At 43.7% G+C, this 21,381-nt stretch overlaps 1 protein-coding gene across 1 annotated transcript; it reads right to left on the bottom strand.

The window, feature by feature from the left end:
* Positions 1-593: 593 nt before the first annotated feature.
* On the bottom strand, positions 594-19,370 carry LOC122193731 (cadherin-related family member 3-like; the record flags this gene model as incomplete). Its single annotated transcript, XM_042894597.1, has 12 exons — positions 594-642; positions 1,308-1,339; positions 3,003-3,016; positions 7,451-7,623; positions 10,125-10,369; positions 12,179-12,347; positions 13,222-13,448; positions 14,458-14,556; positions 14,704-14,803; positions 16,246-16,414; positions 17,741-17,930; positions 19,222-19,370. Coding segments are annotated over 12 exons (1,616 nt in total), but the record flags the coding sequence as incomplete, so codon positions are not given.
* Between the last annotated feature and the right edge of the window lie 2,011 nt (positions 19,371-21,381).

The following is a 21,381-nucleotide window of genomic DNA, read 5'->3' as shown; positions in this document are numbered from 1 at the left end:
AAAGCAAACGCTATTCCTTGTTCTCCCCAGCCAGCGATGCTCAAGACTCAGAGAAATGGCAGCAATGCCTGTTGCTGTCTGGAGGAGGTTTGTGCAGGAGCAATCAGCTCACCCATGCAACCAGGGAGCAGTTTGGGATGCAGAACCCATACACCTGCAGTTCCATCAACCTGTGGCCGTTTCTCAGACAAGGGGAGTTCAAAATCACAGAATCACAGAATCACCCGGGTTGGAAGGGACCCCAAGGATCATGTAGTTCCAACCCCCCTGCCTAGCAGGGCCAACCATGGAACTGTGACAGCAACCAGGGCAGGGGACAGGAGCTGATTCCTCCTCTCCTTCTACCTCCTGCACCAGATCCGTACATGTGGGTGAGCAGTGAATAAAATGGCCATTGGAAGTGGGTTCATTCCTCCATTAGAATTGTTAGTAGGGCACTCTCCTGCTTTTCACTCTGTGAGATAGAGCTCCTGCTCTCCTTGGAAACAGCAAACTTGAAGTATGAGAAGCAAATGTCGAACTGTATTTAAATCAATTCATCCAGTTTCTTTCTGGCCAAATGTTCATATTCACTGTTAATTGCTTTTTATTACCTGGGTCTCTGGCTTCTCCGTCAAAGACAGTGTTGAGTTTTATCATTTCCTGTGAAGAGAGACAAATTGTTAAATGAATCCTGTGAATTAGGTAAGCAAGGAAAGCAGTGACTTGGAAATGTTGACCTACATGGATGGAGGTGGATTTCTATGACCCGTGTGTCACATTCCTGTAGGCTGAGTTTAATCAAAACTGGCAACAAAAGCCATTTGTGGTGAAGGATGTTGCTACTAGATGTTCAAAGGAGAACTATAAAGGTCTGACATGCACCATACCTCCACATGTGCAACCACAGGAGGGTCACCTCCACCCAGGGGAAGGTTGGGAATACCCTCTGCAAAGAACCTGGGAAGGCAGAGTGCAATAGTGGGAGGACATTGCAATCTTTATACCATTACAGCTATCTGGGAGCAAAGAAAGTCACTGCATTGTGTTTGTCACAAAACAGTACCAGAGAGGCTGCAGAATCTGGCAGTTGGAAGCAAAGGAACCATGATGTGGGTAAGCACCACCACACGTGGGGTTGATTCCAGATGAGGAGGTCAACTGCAACACTACCCTGTTTTGCATTTAGGGACAGTCCTTTTTCCTCCCTTACCATCTCAACGTTCTCTTTGAAAAGAGTCATCCTCCATAAAAAGATGACCATATTGCATGATGGGGCTAGGAGTAAAACTTTTGTTCTGTGTTGTTCTGAGGATAGCAGTACTCACCAAAGCCACTTCTTTCTTAGGTTTCTTCTTTTCTACAGAAAAGTAAATGCACATAGCAAAGAATCAGATGTAACCAGATATTACATTTTTACCCCCCACTAAACAGAGATTTTTAGTTCCTAACTTCTCAGCCTTCTCAAAAAGACCTTACTGCTTTTCACAGGATGATCCCTAATGCTATTTGGAAAGCGAACACCTTCAGAGTGTTTTGGAGTGAGGCTCAGCCACTGCCAATAACTAACCAAAGTGCATACATTGAAAAGTCTTATTCCTTCAATAATGAATAAATAACAATGGTTTCTTAAATAAAATTCCCTTCCTAAATAATATGAATAGATACAGAAATTCAAATATGTTTATTATTAAAGCTTATTCATGTCTTTGTTCCATGAATAATTCCTTTCTTCTATGCCACTCCACACCACCACAACTGGGGATTTCTTTGGGGTGAGTTCACTCCACCTGGCCCAGCCATCATGGGTCTGTGCACCACATACTGCCCCTTCAAGGCATATTTTGAGGGCTCAGGTGTTGTAGGAGCTTGGACTAGCTGTCTACCAGCAAGCAAATCATCCTCTGGGGGATATTTGAACCACAAATGCAGATTATTGTGTTTGGTGGGGCTTTTTTTTCTGTGAGTGTTTGTACCTGCAAAGCTTGTGCATTCAAACATTTGGAGACAAACCAGGGAAGTGCTGCAGATCCAGTCAAGTCAAATTGGGACTGAAGAACAGTTTGGTTATATGTGAATTCACCATGCTATTAATTCATCCCATGTGCAAACAAATGTAGTGGTGTCTCAGCAGCACGGCATTGTGGATGGTACCCAACTAGTTGCTGTGATTTTGTCTCACCATTTTGTTTAATGTCCATCCTTTGGAGAACTGCTTGCTGGCAACATGGCCTTTTGCATCTGGGTGTGCAGTGCTGAGGCATTGCATTGATAGGAAATCTATTCTGTCCAGCCTTCACGCCTTTCTGCCAGCCCTTGGGAACCAGTATTTTCAGAAAACATGAAGCATCACTTTTTTGGAATCTGGCCAATGCTGAAATGCCTCTAATTGGGCAACCAAGAGAACAGCTAGCTTTGTTGGGCTGTGTTAGTCATGTTTTTTTTCGAGCTGGGCAAAACTATTGAGTAGAGGGAGTTATAAAAGTGGATTCTTAATGAGATGATACAAACCACGCTTGTTAGGGGAAAGCTAGTGGGTCTAATAAGATAAAAAAAAATGCGCTTAAAAGCACCTATTTAAAAAGTGCTTCTTTTTGTATGTGCAATCTGTAGCCAGGCTAAGTGATACAGACCCCTGCAAAGGCACCAACACTTGACAATAAATCTTCAGGTATATGTAATGGTGCCAGGGTGAAATGAAAGGTGTTGGAGAACAGGGAAGGCAGTTGCTGATGAAGGATGGAAACATTTTTTTAAGAATTAACATATAAAAAATACAGTCATTCTTTACCATCTATGCCAGACAACTAGACTACTCTGAATTTGGTTTTTGCCTAATAATTAATAGGCATGAATATCGCAAGGACAATGATGTCACTTAGGCTGGCATCCCATCATCAGCCAGGGTGTTTGATCTGAGTACTTCTGTACTGGAGCAAATGTATTTGTCTAGAAATGGGTTTACAAATTTTACACAGAATAGTAAACTTGGTGCTGTTGAGAGGTATTAAAGAAGTACACACCTGGAGCATTTATCCTGCAATGAAGAAGAGTGAGAGATATTGTTAACAAATGTCTTAATTTCCCTGTATAAAAGTATCATGATTCATTCTCCTCCACTTGGCAAGAAGGTTGTGTTTCCTTGACTTCTGAGATATGCTTGGTTGGTTTTGTTTATGTTTTTGTTTTTACTGAATGCCTGCTCCATTTAACACTGTTCCCAAACAGGAAAACAACCCTGAGTGTTGCTCTGACACCTCTCCAAGAGGGAATGATAATGAAAAGATACACTCTTATTGATTATAGCATTATGGATTTATATAATCTGGAAAAAATGCATGTTCAGAAATTCTCATCTTGTTCCATCCTTTGAGGAAGGTCATTTTTTTTTTATCTGCTGTGCTCAGATAATACTTTTTAAATATATGAAAGACTGTAAACGTATTTGAAAATATAAAAATTGCTTTTTAATGGGAAAGCCTGCCTCCCAATGAATCACTAGCTCCATTAATAAATAATAACAATGGCCAGGCTATATGCTCCTGGATTCATTTGTCATTTTTATCACAAGTTGCTAAACTCCTTGCACACATCAGTTGAATTATAATCACCATCATATATTACCTCTACATTTTCTATCATTTCCAAATGTACCTCGAGTCCTGAGAACGCTTACATAAATCCTTTCCAAATCCCATGAAAGAGCTCTTATCTCTGTGTTTGTGACAATGCCAGTTTGCAGGCACCTTGGCTCCCAGCAGCCATCTCCTGCCACTCAGAACCAGAACTGTTCCCAGTGGCTTTTGCCAAGAGAGAGCACCCGGAGGTACTGTGAAGCTCCATGGGTCAGAGCCTTGCAACAGGCCAGGGGAGTGCTGCAAGAAGTCTGCAAAAGCTGTTCCAGAACAGAGAATTTGGCATTAGCGCCAGTGTTTGAAACAGCCTCCGAGTAACATGGCTGAGCGGGAGGAGCACATGTGGTACCACCCTTGTGATGGGCATAAACTATGGCTGTATTTTTGCTCAGCACAGACAGGTACAGACTCCAGTTGTGCCTTATGAGCTTAGCTGTCATTAGAGGTCATAATGCTAAATCCACTATGACCTTCCGCTAATGCATTTGCTGCACTATTAGCAAATCCATGAAAAACAATCCATGGACATTTCTGGTTGATTTCTTAAAACCAAACATTAGAATCATAAAGTCATAGAATCATCAAAACAAGCTTCTCAAGAGACGAGCCTAGGGGAATGATGCTTGAGTAGGGGGTGAGGCAGATGACTCGTCTGAAATGTGTCTATACCAATGCACGCAGCATGAGCAACAAGCAGGAGGAGTTGGAAATGATTGTGAGTCAGGCTAATTATGACCTTGTTGCTATTTCTGAAACATGGTGGGACCACTCCCATGACTGGAGTGCTGAGATAGATGGCTACAAGCTCTTCAGAAGGGATAGACGAGGAAAGAAGGGTGGTGGTGTGGCCCTTTATATTAAAGACTGTTTCAAGGTAGAAGAGCTTGGGGTTGGGAATGATAGAGTGGAGTGTCTATGGGCAAGGATCAGGGGGAAGGCCTGTAGGGGCGGCATCTTGGTGGGGGTCTGTTATAGACCGCGTAATCAGGACGAAGAGTTGGATGAGGCATTCTATGAGCAGCTCGCGGAAGTCACGCGATCGCCCGCACTTGTTCAGATGGGAGACTTCAACTTCCCTGATATATGTTGGAAATATAATATAGCACAGAGGAAGCAGTCCAAGAGGTTTCTAGACTGTGTGGAAGATTGCTTCTTTATGCAGCTGGTAGGAGAGCCTACTAGGGGCAGTGCCCTGCTGGACCTGGTCTTCGCTAACAGAGAAAGACTGGTGGGAGAAGTGAAGGTTGGGGACCGTCTTGGGCAGAGTGACCACAGAATTGTAGAATTCTCCATTCTTGGGGATGTCAAAAGAGTGACCAGCAAACCTATCTTCTCGAACTTCCAGAGGGCGGACTTTGACCTGTTCAGGGAGCTTGTAGTGCGGGTCCCTTGGGAGTTGCTTCTCAAGGGTAAAGGAGCCCAAGAAGCCTGGACGTTCCCCAAGATGGAAATCTTAAAGGCACAAGAACAGACTATCCCTGAGTGCCCTAAGGCGAGCCGTACGGGAAGACAACCGGTGTGGATGAGCCGGAAATTACTGTTGAGACTCAGGGAGAAAAGGAGAGTCTACGTCCTCTGGAAGAAGGGACAGGCTTCTTGGGGAAATTACAAAGAAGTAGCTAAGGTATGCAGGGAAGAAGTTAGGAAGGCAAAAGCCCAACTTGAACTCAGGTTACCCCTCTGCAGTAAAAAGACAATAAAAAATTCTTTTATATCAACGGCAAAAGAAGAACGAAAGATAATTCTCATTCTATACTTGATGCAGCAGGGAATGTGGTCACTGAGGACAAGGAGAGGGCTGAGGTCCTCAATGCCTTCTTTACATCTGCCTTCAACAGCCAGATCAGTTATCCTCTGGGCTTTTTATGCCCCGATCTGGAAGTCCGGGACGCTGCTCAGAATATGCCCCCATCAATTCCAATGGAGGCAGTCAGAGAGCTCCTCCTCCGTCTGGACTGTCACAAGTCCATGGGACCGGATGGGCTGCACCCTCGGGTGCTGAGGGAGCTGGCGGGGGTGATTGCTGAGCCGCTCTCGGCCATCTATCAGCGCTCCTGGTTAACTGGTGAGGTCCCAGAGGACTGGAGGCTTGCTGATGTGACTCCCATCTTCAAGAAGGGCCGTAAGGAGGATCTGGGGAACTATAGGCCTGTCAGCCTGACCTCGGTACCAGGGCAGGTTATGGAGTAAATCATCTTGGATGAGATTGCACGCCATGTGCACGGTGTCCAGGGGATCAGGCCCAGCCAGCACCAGTTCGTGAAAGGCAGGTCATGCCTGACCAACCTCATCTCCTTCTATGACTGGGTGACCAGTCTGGTAGATGAGGGAAGGGCTGTTGATGTAGTCTTCCTAGACTTCAGCAAAGCCTTTGACACGGTTCCTCACAGGCTTCTTCTGGGGAAACTGGCTGCCCGTGGCCTGGACAGGTATACACTTCTTTGGGTAAGGAACTGGCTAGAGGGCCGTGCCCAGCGGGTCGTGGTGAATGGAGTGAAGTCCAGCTGGCGACCCATTTCAAGTGGTGTCCCCCAGGGGTCGGTACTGGGGCCCATCTGCTTTAATATCTTTATTGATGACCTAGATGAGGGCACTGAGTGCACCCTCAGTAAGTTTGCAGATGACACCAAGCTGGGAGGTGGTGTCGATCTGCCTGAGGGTAGGGTGGCCCTTCAGAGGGATTTAGACAGGCTGGATCACTGGGCTGAGGTGAATGGGATGAGGTTCAACAAGGCCAAGTGTCGGGTCCTGCACTTTGGGCACAACAACCCCGTGTAGCGTTACAGGCTTGGGGATGAGTGGCTGGATGAGTGTGAAGAAGAGAAGGACCTGGGGGTGTTGGTTGATGCTCGGCTGAACATGAGCCGACAGTGTGCCCAGGTGGCCAAGAGGGCCAACGGCATCCTGGCCTGCATTAGAAATAGTGTGGCCAGCAGGAGCAGGGAGGTGATCATCCCCCTCTACTCAGCACCGGTGAGACCGCACCTTGAGTACTGTGTTCAGTTTTGGGCTCCTCACTACAGGAAAGATGTTGAGGTCCTGGAGCGTGTGCAGAGAAGGGCAACGAAACTGGAGAGGGGTCTGGAGCACAAGTCTTATGAGGAGCGGCTGAGGGAGCTGGGATTGTTCAGTCTGGAGAAGAGGAGGCTCAGGGGAGACCTCATTGCACTCTACAACCTCCTGAAGGAAGGTTGTGGTGAGGAGGGGTTTGGCCTCTTCTCCCAGGCAACGAGCAGGAAAAGGGGTAATGGCCGCAAGTTGTATCAGAGGAGGTTTAGATTAGACATAAGGAAGAACTTTTTCTCTCAGAGAGTGGTCAGGCACTGGAATGGCTGCCCAGGGAGGTGGTGGAGTCGCCGTCCCTGGCAGTGTTCAAGAGGCATCTGGATGACATGCTGTGTGATATGGTTTAGTGCTTGTGGTGGCAATGGTGATGAGGTTGGACTAGATGGTCTTATAGGTCGTTTCCAACCTTGTGATTCCATGATTCTATCATTCTATGATCACATTTGGAAAAAACCTCTAAGATCACCCAGTCCAACTGTCCACCTACCACCAATATTGCTCACTGACCACATCCCTCATTGTCACATCCACATGGTTCTTGAACATCTCCAGGGATGATGACTCCCCCACCTCCCTACGTAGCCTGTGCCAGTGCCTCACCACTCTTTCTGAGAATGTTCCCTTATCTCTAACCTGAACCTCTCTGTGTACAACTTGAGGCCATTCCCTCTTATCCTGTCATCTTATTGTCTTATATTGCAGCCAGCAATTGCACTTACTGCAGCAGAGGGCATATGGCTACAAAACATTCAACCAGGATTCTCACTCACAGAGGTGTGCTGTCAGCTTGGGGTGCAGACAGGCAGCGGGCACAGAGCCACCTGGCCAGGAGATGGCCCAGCAGTCCCAGGAGCAGCAGGCTGCCCAGTGTGGTGACAAATGGCACATACCATGCTGAGTCCAAGTAGAGGTTCTCCTTCTTCGTCACCACTGTAAAGCCAGGCTATTAAAACAAGATAGGAAATGTTTCTCAGTGCTGCATTCCTGTACAGCACTGTTCCTCTGGCTGAACTTCTGCACCCAGACACCTGGCCCAAGGTGCCCCAGGGCTCTGCTCATGATCTGCAGAGGCAGATAGCATCTGTTGGAGATGGTGATTCATCCCACGTACCTCTCTGTGAAGACCGAGATGGGCCATAAGCTCAAGGGGTAACCGCAGGCACTGAAACAGAGCCCACCCACCTCGCTGCTTCCAGATTGTGTTTCAATGTCTTATATTAAAATAGGCATGCCATGATGGGGCTGGAAAGCCTCAGATTGCCTGAGAAGATGTAAGCATGCTGTTGGAGGGTTTGGAAGTTCAGGGAATACTGCCATTATCAAGATAATGGTTTCTCGTTACCTAAGGTGAAACTGGAATTAGGTCATCTTCACTGCAGTGATCATTCAGCCCCCTTTGTAAAAAGAGCTGAACCCTGAGGAGTTGTGTTGTTGTATAAAAATAAGTGAAACTTCTTCTTTCCCTTGCTCCAGAAGGGAAAATCACGTTTCCTGAGCACCTGCAATCTGCCACATCCTCCATGCACACAGCTCTGAGCTGGCATCTCTCTTGGTGCTAACAGCTCATTCACTGTGGTCCCGCCATGACACTATCCCTATACAGATCAGAAATTGCTTGTTTGTTCTACGGGGTTAATACATGGTGTGGTTCTATTCATTCTGATCATCTACTGAAGTTTTTATTAAATCTTCTGTAAGACATTTGTAATCACATTGTGTATGAAATTTAGTGGGATATCTATTTGCTTTCCATCTAAGGACACCTTTCAAAAAATGGCACACGGCTGAACTGGGTAATATCTGTAACTATTAAAAGGAAGTGTTTAAAATGAAGAGGTGTCAGTGTCTGCTGTCAGCCAACAGGGCTGAGCACACCAAATTTTTAAAGAAACTAACAAATAATCTCAAACCACCACCACTGCAGCCTCACTGGGATAGAAGTACCAAATGACTTTGTGATAGGGTTTCCCACCACTGTGCTACCAGCCTTCCATCACCAGACTCATCTGGCTGTTGCCTGAACGCAGGTAACAAGTGGTGATGGGAGAAGGTGCTGTAATGGAAGTGCTCTTCTGGAAAACAGTCTGTAAGTGGAAGGCTGGTATCTCTGGGGAGGCAGATTTAATGTTGTGGCATGTGGGCTAGACTGTTTGCAGTTGTGGTAAGGCATGGGAGAAGAAACACAGAAGTTTTGTTATTCAGCTTAACCTGTTTCCATGTCAAGTAATGGGGAGGAGAAGGCTGTGAGGAAACCATTTATTCCTTCCCAGCAGAGCAGTAGATAATAATTAATCAGTCTACAAATTTTAATTTAAGCATTTCCATAGCAAAGCTTCCAGATTTGTACATGCTGCTTGGAGCACCCTCTGATTCTGTCAGATTTGGACAGTTTCACAATGAATAGTTCTTTTACGCTTTCAGTATCCTCATATTCTCATTCCTGCATGCAGTGGAGAAAAGACTAATGATGTCTGCAGGCAGGCACAAAATGGATGGACACTGGATGATGGCAAGATGGCATGGCAAGGGATGAAAGCAGTAATCAGCACAAAGATGAGGACAGACTGGTCTGTGTCCCTCCAACTGCACTTCTGCAGCAGGCAGGAGGAAAGCAAGAGCTGCTCATATCCTGCACCAGCCTGGTGGATATCATCCAAGAAGCAAAACCAGTGAGCCAGAGCTTCCCTGGGATGGATGTGACAAGGAGCAGGTTGTATCATGGGCATGCTGGTCTGGGTGTAAGGCCAGAATACCAGCCATGGATCATTATGGGGCCCAGGAGCTCGGGAGACATCCAGCCCACCTGCCTGGTTCTCCCTGTCTGAAACATGCTGAGGACTCAGAACATGCTGAGGATCTACACAACTGCTTCAGTTCCTGACAGGCAGCTTGAACTTTTACCTGAAGGTGACCTCTGGGTGGAAAAGTATCCCTTGTAAATGATAAGGATTTCTTGTTATTATAGTCTTTGCCTATTTTGGCTTTGGTAGGCACATTACAGAGTAATGCATACCACCGCTAAAGAAGCACACAGAAGTAAAGGATGTTGGAGTAGAAAACAGCTTTAAAAAAAAGTAGTGCATGAGGTAATTTTAAGGTTAACCCCTACCCTATCCTTATTAACAAAGCTGTCAAAATCTTTAACTTTCCAGTTATGTGATAATGGCAGAGTGCCTGGTCTTTTTTTTTGTAATTCTTTTTCTTTTTAGAGACTACAATACAAAACACATTACAAATGTGTAACTGGAGCCAATCCCCCATGACACCAGGCAAATCAATGAACATTGGCTTCAGTGCAAGAACACAAAGCTCAGTGCTTCCTAAACCTGGACCCACGGTAGGCTTTTGCTTTCCTTTTGCTTACATCTACCTTCTTTTCTTGAGTCTTATGCAGATTAGCCCATGAAAGAACTGCAGGGTAGTCATAATTTTCAGTGAACTTACCGTCGTGGTAGTGACAGTTGTTGGGTTTGGGATAACTCTGATGCTTAAAGTCACTGTTCCAGTTTTAACTAGGTGTGTAGCCTTGTTCTTGACAGATAGTAAATTGTCATCTGTTATGTAGACACGCAGTCTGTAAATCCATTTTGTATCAAGCCCATTCTCATAGTCAAAGGGAGATGCAAGAATCAGCTGAGACGTGTTGGAGCCAGCCACTGGTGAAAAGGTGAAATGATTGTTCACATTGCCTGCAAGTCACAGTAATGAACGAAAAACAAACAAATCATCAAAAAAAGAAGAAAAGTGAAGAAAAATCCCACATTAAAATAAACACATGGAGCAAATTAAAAGATTGGTTTCTATTGACAGCCTTCGATGGATCACTTAATGCCCGTGTAGTCATATGTCTCCTTGATCTTCTTGATAACATATAAAATCATTTAAGTAAATCGTCATAAAATCATGAAGTAAGACTGTCTATGAAGACTCAGCTGAGGCAAGGCTGTAAAAACTCCTCAGTGCCATCAAGGATATGAGAGGAGATTCTCACCTCATCTGAATGATTTTTTCTTGTAGCCTGGAGTGCACCCTGAAGCAGCAGAGCCCAGTCTGGGTGATGTACGCCATTTTGCTGCTCATCATATTGGGGTATTGAATAGCGAGAGAATGGACCAGGCGGAGCGTGGGACCGATTCGGTCGGGCGCTGGCCTGAGGGCTGTCAGGCCACTGCAGGCCGGGCAGACTGTAACCTAAGTCGCCGTGAGATCGACGACAGGGTGAGAACCCTTGTATGTCTCAGTCCCACTGCTGAGGTGGCTCTGCAATGGCCCCTTGGCCACATGGGCACCACCTGCATCTCATAGGCCCCTCCACTCCCTTCCCACCACTTGTTTCTCTGCGCAGAGCACACCGCACGGCCATTGATTGGCTCCCTCTGATGACAGCTTATGACTCAGAGCGGCTAATTTCCACCGAGGCTTAACTCCCTCTGTGAGTTGCTGCAGGAGGCAGAGAAGGGAGATTGATGTGTCTGGCCTTTCATCTCTTAATTCTCTGCTCAGGTTACTGGAGATCTGCTGGTGACCTGTGCAGTCTTTGGACTGACCAGAGCCAAAAGAAATCAAAGCCATAGAAAGGTAGCAGAAGTACCTTGGTTCTGCTTATTTTGCCTTGTAGAGCTCCAGAGTTGAGGTGATTTTGAAGGACACATCTACTGTGCAACAAATAATGATGCCATGAACAGCTCTCTGGCTCAAAGACCAACTGCACAGCACAGATCACGTCTCTATAACCAAACCTCAAGGCCTGCACTCTAGAGGGCCCCTACACAGTGCACCCAGCAAGGTCCTGGGCTCTGCAGCAATGCCCAGGATTTCTCTGAGGCTGTACTTCTTGGCACAGACCAAAATCATGCCAGCAACTACAATTAAATTTTCAGCAGTGTAAGTCAATAACCTCAGCTACAAAATCAGCAACAGCAAAATAAATTCACCCAAGAGAGTGTATTCCCTTTTATTGTGAAGCTGAATACCAATCCATACTCTTCTTCAAATGGATGCAATTGATTAATAGGTTCAATCATTCTTTCTAATAACAGGGTTTTAGTACATGCAGCATGGAACTAGAGCATGCAGGTTTGCTCAATTATTTTGAACCACGTGCCATTATCTAAGTGAAAGCTACACAGGGTAACAGAAATCACCTTCATTTCTCAAGATTTACTCAACTTTAATTGCAAGTGAAATTTAACCATTAAGATATATCCCTCATTCTACTGAAGTCCTTGTCAGTAATGCAGTTAATTGTGGTTAATTAATGTGGTAGGCAATCCAAATGTGCAATGGCATCATTCTAGATGGCAGCAAACTTATAGAGTCATCTCTTTACAAAAGCAGCAAAATAATGATGCATGAAGCTTGAGGATCACAATTAGCTCTCCATAAGAAGCAGCATACAAACTGTGCTAGATTTTTATTTACAAATCAAATTGAACCATCAATATTCAAGCACTTTTGCACTGTTTTCAGTTCACAGTTCACACACTGTGACACAATACCTCCAATGAAGTAACGGAAAGACCTGGGATCAGAATCACGATCTTGACATTGAATCCTGAAGCCATTGACATTGGTCCCAACTGCTAAACTGACTGGGATTTGAAATGAATAGAAATTTGGTGAACAAATGGGTTCTTCATCATTTACTTCCAAAACATTGACAGTTACCTGAAAGGAAAGAATAATAAAAACTGAAGGTCTTCACCTGTATTGGGTCAGAATTTTATTAACTTCAAAAATTATTTGGCTTTGCCAGTTTTGCTCTTTAAATCAGCAGCAGTTGAAGAGAAATGAACCTCTCTTCCAAACTAGATTCAACCAGAAAACATAAATGTTCCTTAGACCTTTACTTCTTTTTGTGACCAGTACTCTTTTGGGAGCTGGTTCCTTAACTTGAATCATATTCCAAAACCACAGGGATTTCAATCTGATCTGTCTGTCTAGTTGAATTACCTGAGGTGTGTTATAGTAGAAATGATAAATATTTCCAGGTATTCATTAAACTTTCTTTCCAGTGTCTCAAATTGCTTCACAATTATTGCTTAGGCTTCTTAATACAATTTGGTAATAATTCAGGGCAAGATCCATGGAAGGGATGAAGATTCCTTATAGACCGACCAGACTGAAAGAGAAATGCTGGTAATGGCCTTCTGCATGTCTGGAAGCACCATTGTTACACCAGATCTTTTTAATGTCAGCTGGTGTTATCTGGTTGAGAGAAAAAGCTTACTACTCTCTAAGCTCTGTCCTTTTGTGTTTGTTGGATTTTAATATATAACAGATAAACCTGTCACGATTACAAGTTCCTGATGCTAAGTTTTCCTTAATGATTGCCTTGAAATATAACAGGTAATAAAGAGATTAAGTACCTCCTTCCTAGTGTCTCCATGGGCAGTACTTGGCTGGAATAGGAAGCAGGCCTAGAACCCATCCACCTCCCACCAGATGTGAAAAAATAAAATATAAGGTCATGACAGAGGATGCTCAAAGTATTCTTGTCAAGAAGAGAGACAAGGAGGAGAAGTAGAGTTGGTTTACTCACAGATGCTGTTGCAGTCTTCTCTTGGTCTGAGGCTTGCACTGTGAAAAAGTGTTTCTGGGTTGTTTCATAGTCTAATCTTTCTAAAATCTTCACATCTCCATTAATTGGGCTGATCCAGAATGCATTTGTGTAATCCTTGGTCCCTCCTCCAGCTATAATGGAATAAGTGATGACACTGGGCGGCCAGTCTGCATCGCTGGCAGTCACTTTTCCAATACTGGATCCAACTAAGAAGAAGATAATCCATATTTCATTGACATTTTAAACTTAAAGGAGAAGGAATTACAGAATACTCTTTCCTGCCAAAGCTTGATAAAAGTGTAACTACATATCTGCTCTAGAATTTTTCACCCCAAAGAAGTAAAACAAAGGCATGAGAAACACTGGTTTACCATATTGGGTCTGGCTCCCCACGTATGTGTCTGCTAACAATGAATACCACAATGCAAGGAATCTGTAGAGAACAACAGCAGAAATTCTCTGGTGGCAAGGGCTACCCCATAGCCTGGCACCAACACGCACTAATTATTTCCAGTGTCCAAGCACTGGCTTGAGTTGGAGGAATAACTTGAGAAAAAATTGTTGCTCTTCTCTCTGGACAGTTTGAAACAGCAGTTATGGAGCTCAGCACAGACAAATGCAAATCCTGCTTCTGGATTAGGGTTTAAGGCCACATTTGCAGCAATTGTCCCTGGGCTGTGACAGAAATGGGGAAAAGCTTGGCTCCAGCCTGAGGAGCTACACTGCCTGTTGGAGCACACACTTCCCATCCAAGCACCCCTATCCCACTGTGCCTCCTCAGTGAGCTAGGTCTAAAGGGATGGTGGGGTGAATGAACACCATGCCTGGGCCACGGGAGTCCTCTCTCATCTGTACCATGGTCTACATGTACAGTGTACAATGGTTTCTTTGCACTACCGCAGTCCTTTCAAAATGCTAATTTAGCAAGAGCAGAAAGACAATCTCAAACAAGAAATCTGAGTTCAGTTCTCGGCTCTGTCCCAGATTTTTTCTATAATTCCTGAATTTGTCTGTCTCGATTTCTATCTGTACAACTGGAGTTCTTGCCAGTTTTGTCTATTTAGGGGTGCTAGGCAATTGTACAGGACCCCAGCTGAACAGGAGCTTTGAGCAATTCTCCTCTCCTCATTCAAATAAATGAAAACATGTTTGGAGAAAAGTGTATTTGTCAGCATGACAATGCTGCTCCTATCATGTAAGTGCTACTTACTGTACCTTTGGTAATTTCTGGAACATAAAATTCATATGATGGACTACTGAAGACTGGAAAAAATTCATTCACTGGCTTTATCCTGATATAAATGTAAATGGTATCTGGAAATATAACACAAGATGAAATCATAGTTAAGTATGGCTGTGAAATTTTCTCATGCATATATTCAAAATACATATGGTACTCCTCTCTCCATGCTGTTGCAGCACAGAAAAATATTTTTAAGAATGTGTAAAGAGGATACTTGCTTGAGTAGTTAGGAGAGGCGATATCTTGCACCCTGACAGTCAAAGAATAAACTTCAACTCCTGGATTAGATGGATTTTCTAAATCAATACTTTCAGTCATCTAAATTAAAAAGAAACACAATTGTATTTATACTCTCTTACATGAAGTCACAACACTCATGATGGCGATCAGTTTTCTCGGCATGCTGTAGATGTGGTCTCCCTCTTGAATACCCAGAATAGTCCCGTAGGAGTAATACAGGCTATAAATCAGTTACAGGATTGAATTTCAGGCTTATCCTTCATGTTCACGGTTTGGGGTCTCTTGGCAATTCAAAACACTTTCCTTCTGCCTGTCTTCCCCTTTAGTGCAGGAACTTGTATCATTTGAGCACAGGGTCTTTGCCTTTTACCTGCTTAATTCCAAGTGCAGGTAATGAGCTGGCTATTTACCATGCCCTTTGTTGGCTCAACACGGGCCTGTGATTGCTAAATAGCAATAGTTACTCCTTGAGCTCAGGTGTGCAGACCTATATTAAAGGTATCAGGTTCAGCCACAACTGTTTATCCAGGAACTAAATAGCTACTAAACAGTGGCTCACATAGAGCTTTAAATCCTAATCTCCTGAACTCTCTCTCTGCAAGAGCCTTATAAATTCTGGGGCAGTGAGATTAAAGCACAGGCATCCACTGCTTTTTGTCTATAGGAAAACTCCTGGAGAGATGGGACGCTTCAGATAGCCTATTACATTACACAAGCACAGTGATCAAAGAGATGACAACAGTCGTATCCTGTGCAGCACTGAAAATGTCTTGTGTGCTGGCAGATGAAGCAGCTAAGGATGGTGGTCATTCACATACATGCTTCTAAGAAAAAACCAGCGTTAGTCATACAAAATCATTTTACTGCACCTATCACATATTTGTCTTTTAGGCAGAATGCCTGTGCTCTCTCTACAGTTCGTGGGGTTTCTTTTTTCTGTATTTGTCTGTGGTTCTTTTTAAAGCAGCAAAGCAACCGTCACTGCACATGTCCAGCAGCTGGTGGGGATTCTGGCAAATGCAAATTTTACAGTAGCTATTAGCATAAGGAAGTCATATTTTGACACGTCAAATCACACAAAGTACAAATCCCACCACACTTTTGTGAATATTTACCACATTTACCATATTGCAGTCCTTCACACTGGAGAGAAAGATCTTCCATGATCTATCGTGAATAAATAGGTATGAGATGGTATCAGATTGCTTTGCTTAACCATTTCAAAGTTGGTGCTTCACATGCCCTAAAAAACTTTTTTTTCAGTCCTATCTAGCACTTTGATTTAAAACAGCCCTCTGTCTTCCAAACTCAGTAGGATCCATAGGAACCGTCCTATTAAAGGGTCTGTAGCTTACATCTAATCAAATCATTCTCACCAACTCACTCTATTTCAACATGAATTACAGTAATTCCTTTTTCTTGTACAGGCAAAAACTCCAAAGTAAGAAACGTCCTATGTGAAAACTCATAAGATGCTTTCTACAGCGAGTCCACTTGACATAAAGCTACAAATGACTGACCACAAGTCTTCCGGACTCCGCAGACTCCAGAGCAAAGTTGTTGCTTCCAAAACCAGATAATCCAGTGAAACTAAATAGATTGTTTGGTGGATCAACATCAATATCTCTACAGCTGTTTCTGAGATCAAGAAGAACTATCCCAGCAGTAGTATTTTCATTTATTTCTTTCCTGTTTAAAAGAAACATGTTTCCCATCAGAGCTCCTTATATTTCTCCTCTTGAATTCTTCATATAGTCCATGCCAAAACATCGACGTACTTCCATTTATTTTCTAAATGAAATCCTAGATCTAAATAGACAACAGCTGATGAAGCAATCTAGAATCTGAACCATATGCTGTGGTGGATAACAGCCCCATGTAATGAGCAGCACACAGACCCAAAACCAAGACCTTGAAAATCCACTGAACTACAGAAGGCACCATGAGATTTTAATGCTCAAGATTATTTCAGTTCCTAATTTGTATTTTAAAACATCTTTACAACACTCATTTTTTCATTACATTATAATGTTTTCCTGATGAGAAGTTCATTCTTTTCTCCTTAACTAATACCTGGATCATTCTGCTGCCTTGTAAAGCTAGTGTTTCTGGCCCTGCTGTTGACAGTGATGGTCTCAGTGACGCATGTGATGGAACTGGTAATGGAGGGTGCCGATTTTATCTTAATCAAGAAAGTAAGACATAAAAGAATAAAGAACTAACTGAAATGCCATTATGCCCTGATGTTCCCTTGTACAATCCCTATATACAGTCTCTCATTTCTCCCCTGAAGACTTTTGCCTCATTCAGATGAAAGTTTGAGCTCAATGGACCACAGAGACTGTTGTGCTGTCATCATGGACACTGTAACCAAGCAGTGCTCTGAAGAATTGGATTCTTTTCCTGCTAGTCCATAAAACTACATGATATAAACGCAAGACATTTATCTTAGCTAGTGAGCAAACAATTTAAACAGACACCTACTAACCAGGAATATCTCACTGCAGAGGCCTTGGCATGAGATGCTGGATCTTTATTTGCAGAACAGTCCATCTTTGGACTAGACAGTCCAGTACTCTGGGAACTACCCTATAAAGTGCTGTGCCCCCTACAGCATGGGACATCCAGCACTTCAGATGGACAATTTTGACCTCAGTCTTTCTGCGAAATTGATATAATGTCATATCCTCATCTACAAACATAAGCCAGCTGATCATCATAGAATCATTGATTCTTTAATGTTGGAAAACAACTTTAAAATCATCTAGTCCAGCCACCAACCCATCCCCACCACGTTCACTAACTACACCCCTCAGTGCCACATCTCCATTGTTCTTGAAAAGCTCACAAAGGTCTCAGAGAGTTCAGAGCCATGGCAAAGTCCATGACTAGTTTACTTTGCACAGACATATATGACAAGAGGCTCTGAGATCTGAGGACCCTAAGCGATGTGCCCTACACTGGGCACTGGGCTGTGGCAACAAGGCAGTACTAAGGCAATCAGAGCATCAGTACCTGAAGGTGGAGGGATTGCATTCTGGTGGGTTGTCATTGATATCTCCAATGATGACTGTGATCTCCATTTCACTGGAGTGCCCCACACGAGGGCTGTCCTCCACCCGGATTATCATGGAGACATTGGGATGGAGCTGCAGGGGAAGGACATCACGGTCGATTCTCCCGGACACCTGCAGCACTCCAGTTGCTGGGGAAAAGCAGCCAGCAGTTAGATGCTCACCCACAGGGGAGGCAGTAAACACTCGTGGCATACTTGTGGGAGGACGGGGTAGCTCAGCATACAGGTAGCAAGCTGAAGTCTTTTGTTCTCCAGAAATTATGACTGGTTTAACTACTTTTTAAAATGATACAAAATGGCTTTGATAGCTCTGCGTAAGCCTTTCATAGATAAATACCCACTGCTCAAAAATACACCAGTGGCAACCTCAGCAGAGGGCTTGAAAAGCACTTAGATTTCATTACACTCTCAAGGAAATGGTGCAAGTCAGAGCTGAGTGCACTCATCAAGCAGCAAGCACAATGAGCAGGCCATGCTGTCCTTGTTCTCTAACTAGTGAGATGGCTTAACTTTCTGCTGTTGTATTTCAAGCACACTTCACCACATCTAAATCTACTCATATATCAAAAGATCTGCTCTCGGCTTGTGTCAAGTGCTCTGATCAGCCGTTCAATTAATTACTTCTTCAATTCTGTTAGCCTCTATCCAAAAAAGAGAAGATTGTTCTGGCAGAACACAATACTGTTGCCAGAGTCCTGAGGAGATAAAGGAACAGTTTGTATATCCTCTACCTTTTGGAGTGTAATTGAGAGGGATAGTAGCAATGCACAGCCAAAGGGCACAGGGAATCTAAAGCATGTGAGGATAATCTTGATATCCCACAGCTGGGTGGCATATTCTACCACTGTGATAAACATCTTTAAAACAATAGCAGGTGAGGGACAGAGCTGAATTACAGCTCTAGGAGCAAAATCCTCAGGACAGACATGGGTGCATCCCAGAGAGCATGGGGACTTGGGACCAGCACACAGGAGATGACTCGTTAGAATGGCCTCACCTGAATAGGGGCATGAATAAAGCCATGAAGCTGAGCAGCAGATTTTGTGCATCACAGTGCTAGAGCAGATTTCATGTAGGAGAGAGCAAGCTGTGGTCCAAGTACTTGCAGCCATTGCAAGAGCCCCAGAAAAGTCACTACAACTGTTAGAGAAAAAGGCAGCTGATTCAACTTCCACTCAAGGAATCATCAATCTCCAGCCATAAAAAAACATTTGTCAATAAATCACCTTTGGTCTACTTTCTTTAATATATTTTACTTAATTTTATTCAGCTGATGGAGGAACTTGGCCCTAAAAACATGCTGAGAATTTCTTTTTTATAGGGAGAGACACTAAAGTCAGAAACAATCAGGCAAAAACATCTTCTGTGTGGTCACTCTCTTTTTCGAGAGAGTCAGAAGGTATGTTTTTGTTTGTCTTACATGGATTTATGGAGAAATATGTGTCAGAAGACTGGATGCTGTAGAAAAGTCTGCTAGGAGAGTCTTCATCATCAGGATCTTTAGCTGTTATATTGGCAACAACAGTTCCTGGGCTTTGTTCCTCAGGAATCCTGTAGATTCTTTGTTTTCTACAAAAGAAAGCAACGTTCATTCAGCAAAAGGCCTGCCTGTGTTTGCAAGAGCAGCTGAGCACAGACTTAGCTGAGCAACCAATTGTAGAGGTAAAGCATTTGGCCATGCTGGGCTTGGAGTTGTCACAGTCAATATCCCAGTCAGTGGTTCTGCCAGCTGGACTGCAGCAGCAGCTGAGCTGCAATGTGCACATTAAGCATGACAGAGCTGCAAAAATAACTGTCCTTCCCTTTCTCTGCAACTTTTTCATAGTGACTGCAATTTGACTTTCACGGAATTGTGGAAACTGAAGATGGACAGGGCTGTTCAGTCAAGCAGTCTGTCTCCTTGCAGAACCACCAACCTGTCATTTCCTGTAAATTCTGTTATTTTCCAGGAGAAAAACAAAAATAGAAGCAGTAGCAGTTATATTTTGGAGTGAATGCTGGAGGCATATGGGGTGCAACAGCATTACTAAAAAGCATGAGCTGCTCCTCAGGTAGAGGCAATAAAGAACATTCCTGTGGGTGCTCTGCTGATGTCCCCATGATGTTGCTCCAATTTCCCAACGTCTGTCTGATTCATTTTAAATACAGATGCTGTTTGTCATGCCAGTGCTCCCAGATTTCCCATGTAGTGAGTTTTATGGCTCAGATATGGTCTGGCAGACAATTGTGTAGGATTGTTTATAATGGTTGCAACTGAGTGTGCACATAGGCACCAAAGTATGCACTTATGGTACTTGACCCATGTGCTAAAACAGGTATGGACAAGCATACGAAAACTGTGCAGACTATGTGAAAGGTGGTTTATTCTCCTGAAGTGCACAAACACAAAACATCTACTTCTAAAAGTCAAAGGGAGTTGAAGACGCTGAACGGTTCAAAGAAGCATTAGGAACACGTTTCAAGACAGAAGCTTTTTTGTGCATTTCAAACTGTGCCACCACAAACAGACTAGTGCATAGTTCCTAGTTCAGGAAGACATGAGCCCTATGCCCCAGAGAGGAATCACAACTCTGACCTCTCTCTGCAGCTCTATCTTCACAGCCCCGCCAACCTTACATGTACCACTGCCTTGTTGCCACCAGACAGATCTCTCAGGAAGGAGTGGGCCATTCTCAAGAAATGCCTATTACACCGAGGGCTCATACAGCTGGGCAGGAGCTGGAGCCATCTCCTACAGAGCCATGTCTGGGCTGTGTCCTGTTGTCAGAAGACCCACCACTTGCCAGTCGTATTTTACAACACAGTTCAAGCAGACCTTTTAGACACTGTAATATAATTGCGAAGAAAGCACGTATTTGTTTTCTTGTCCTCTGTTTTCTTGACTCCACAAGTTTTCCACTGATTTTAGCAGCCAGAATTTCAAAAGGGTGAATGCTGATGCAGTGTTGTGAACACCAAAAACAGATGTGCCTGCATATACCACGGGAACAATTAGAAAGACCCTTTGAAACTCTGCTCTTGACAGCTTTGATCAGGAGAAAATAAAGAAGGTTTGCTAACTTGTCAAGTTTCCCAACTCCCATCTCAGCACTAATTATTATAGTGTCAGAAAACACATAGTCCCAGCATGCGGCTCACATTTTAGCAGGGTGAGGGCATGCATGTGCGTAGTGAGGACAGCTCACAGAGTAATTTAATTTCAAGCTCTTTACAAACTCAGCTTCTATTTTCGGTCCCCCTAAGAGGGAAAAGATTCAAACAAATACCATGCCTTATTTGTGTCATACAACAACTGAGTCTTAGACATTAGGTGTTATGGATACTCCACTCACCATCTTGAACAACTGGATAAATATTTAAAAGAGCTCCTTCGGCATTCCAGACATAAAGATAAATAAACAGAAATGGCAACATTTGGATGAAATAATCAGTCTAGAACACAATGTGCAAATGTTGGCACTGGCAAGTGGATTCCTGCTGCTTATAAAGCACTCTGGATAGAGCTGTTAACCTTTTTGGTTACTTCATACCTGAAGTTCAAGTAACAACAAAAATACCCATATCTTTCTCTAATATTTCA

The sequence above is a fragment of the Lagopus leucura genome, unplaced genomic scaffold (assembly GCF_019238085.1).
Source record: "Lagopus leucura isolate 7727_CA_CO unplaced genomic scaffold, USGS_WTPT01 59028-0_obj-0_obj, whole genome shotgun sequence".
Classification (NCBI taxonomy): Eukaryota; Metazoa; Chordata; class Aves; order Galliformes; family Phasianidae; genus Lagopus; species Lagopus leucura.
Note: the sequence above shows the minus strand (reverse complement) of the source record. Positions and strands in the feature narration are given on the sequence as shown.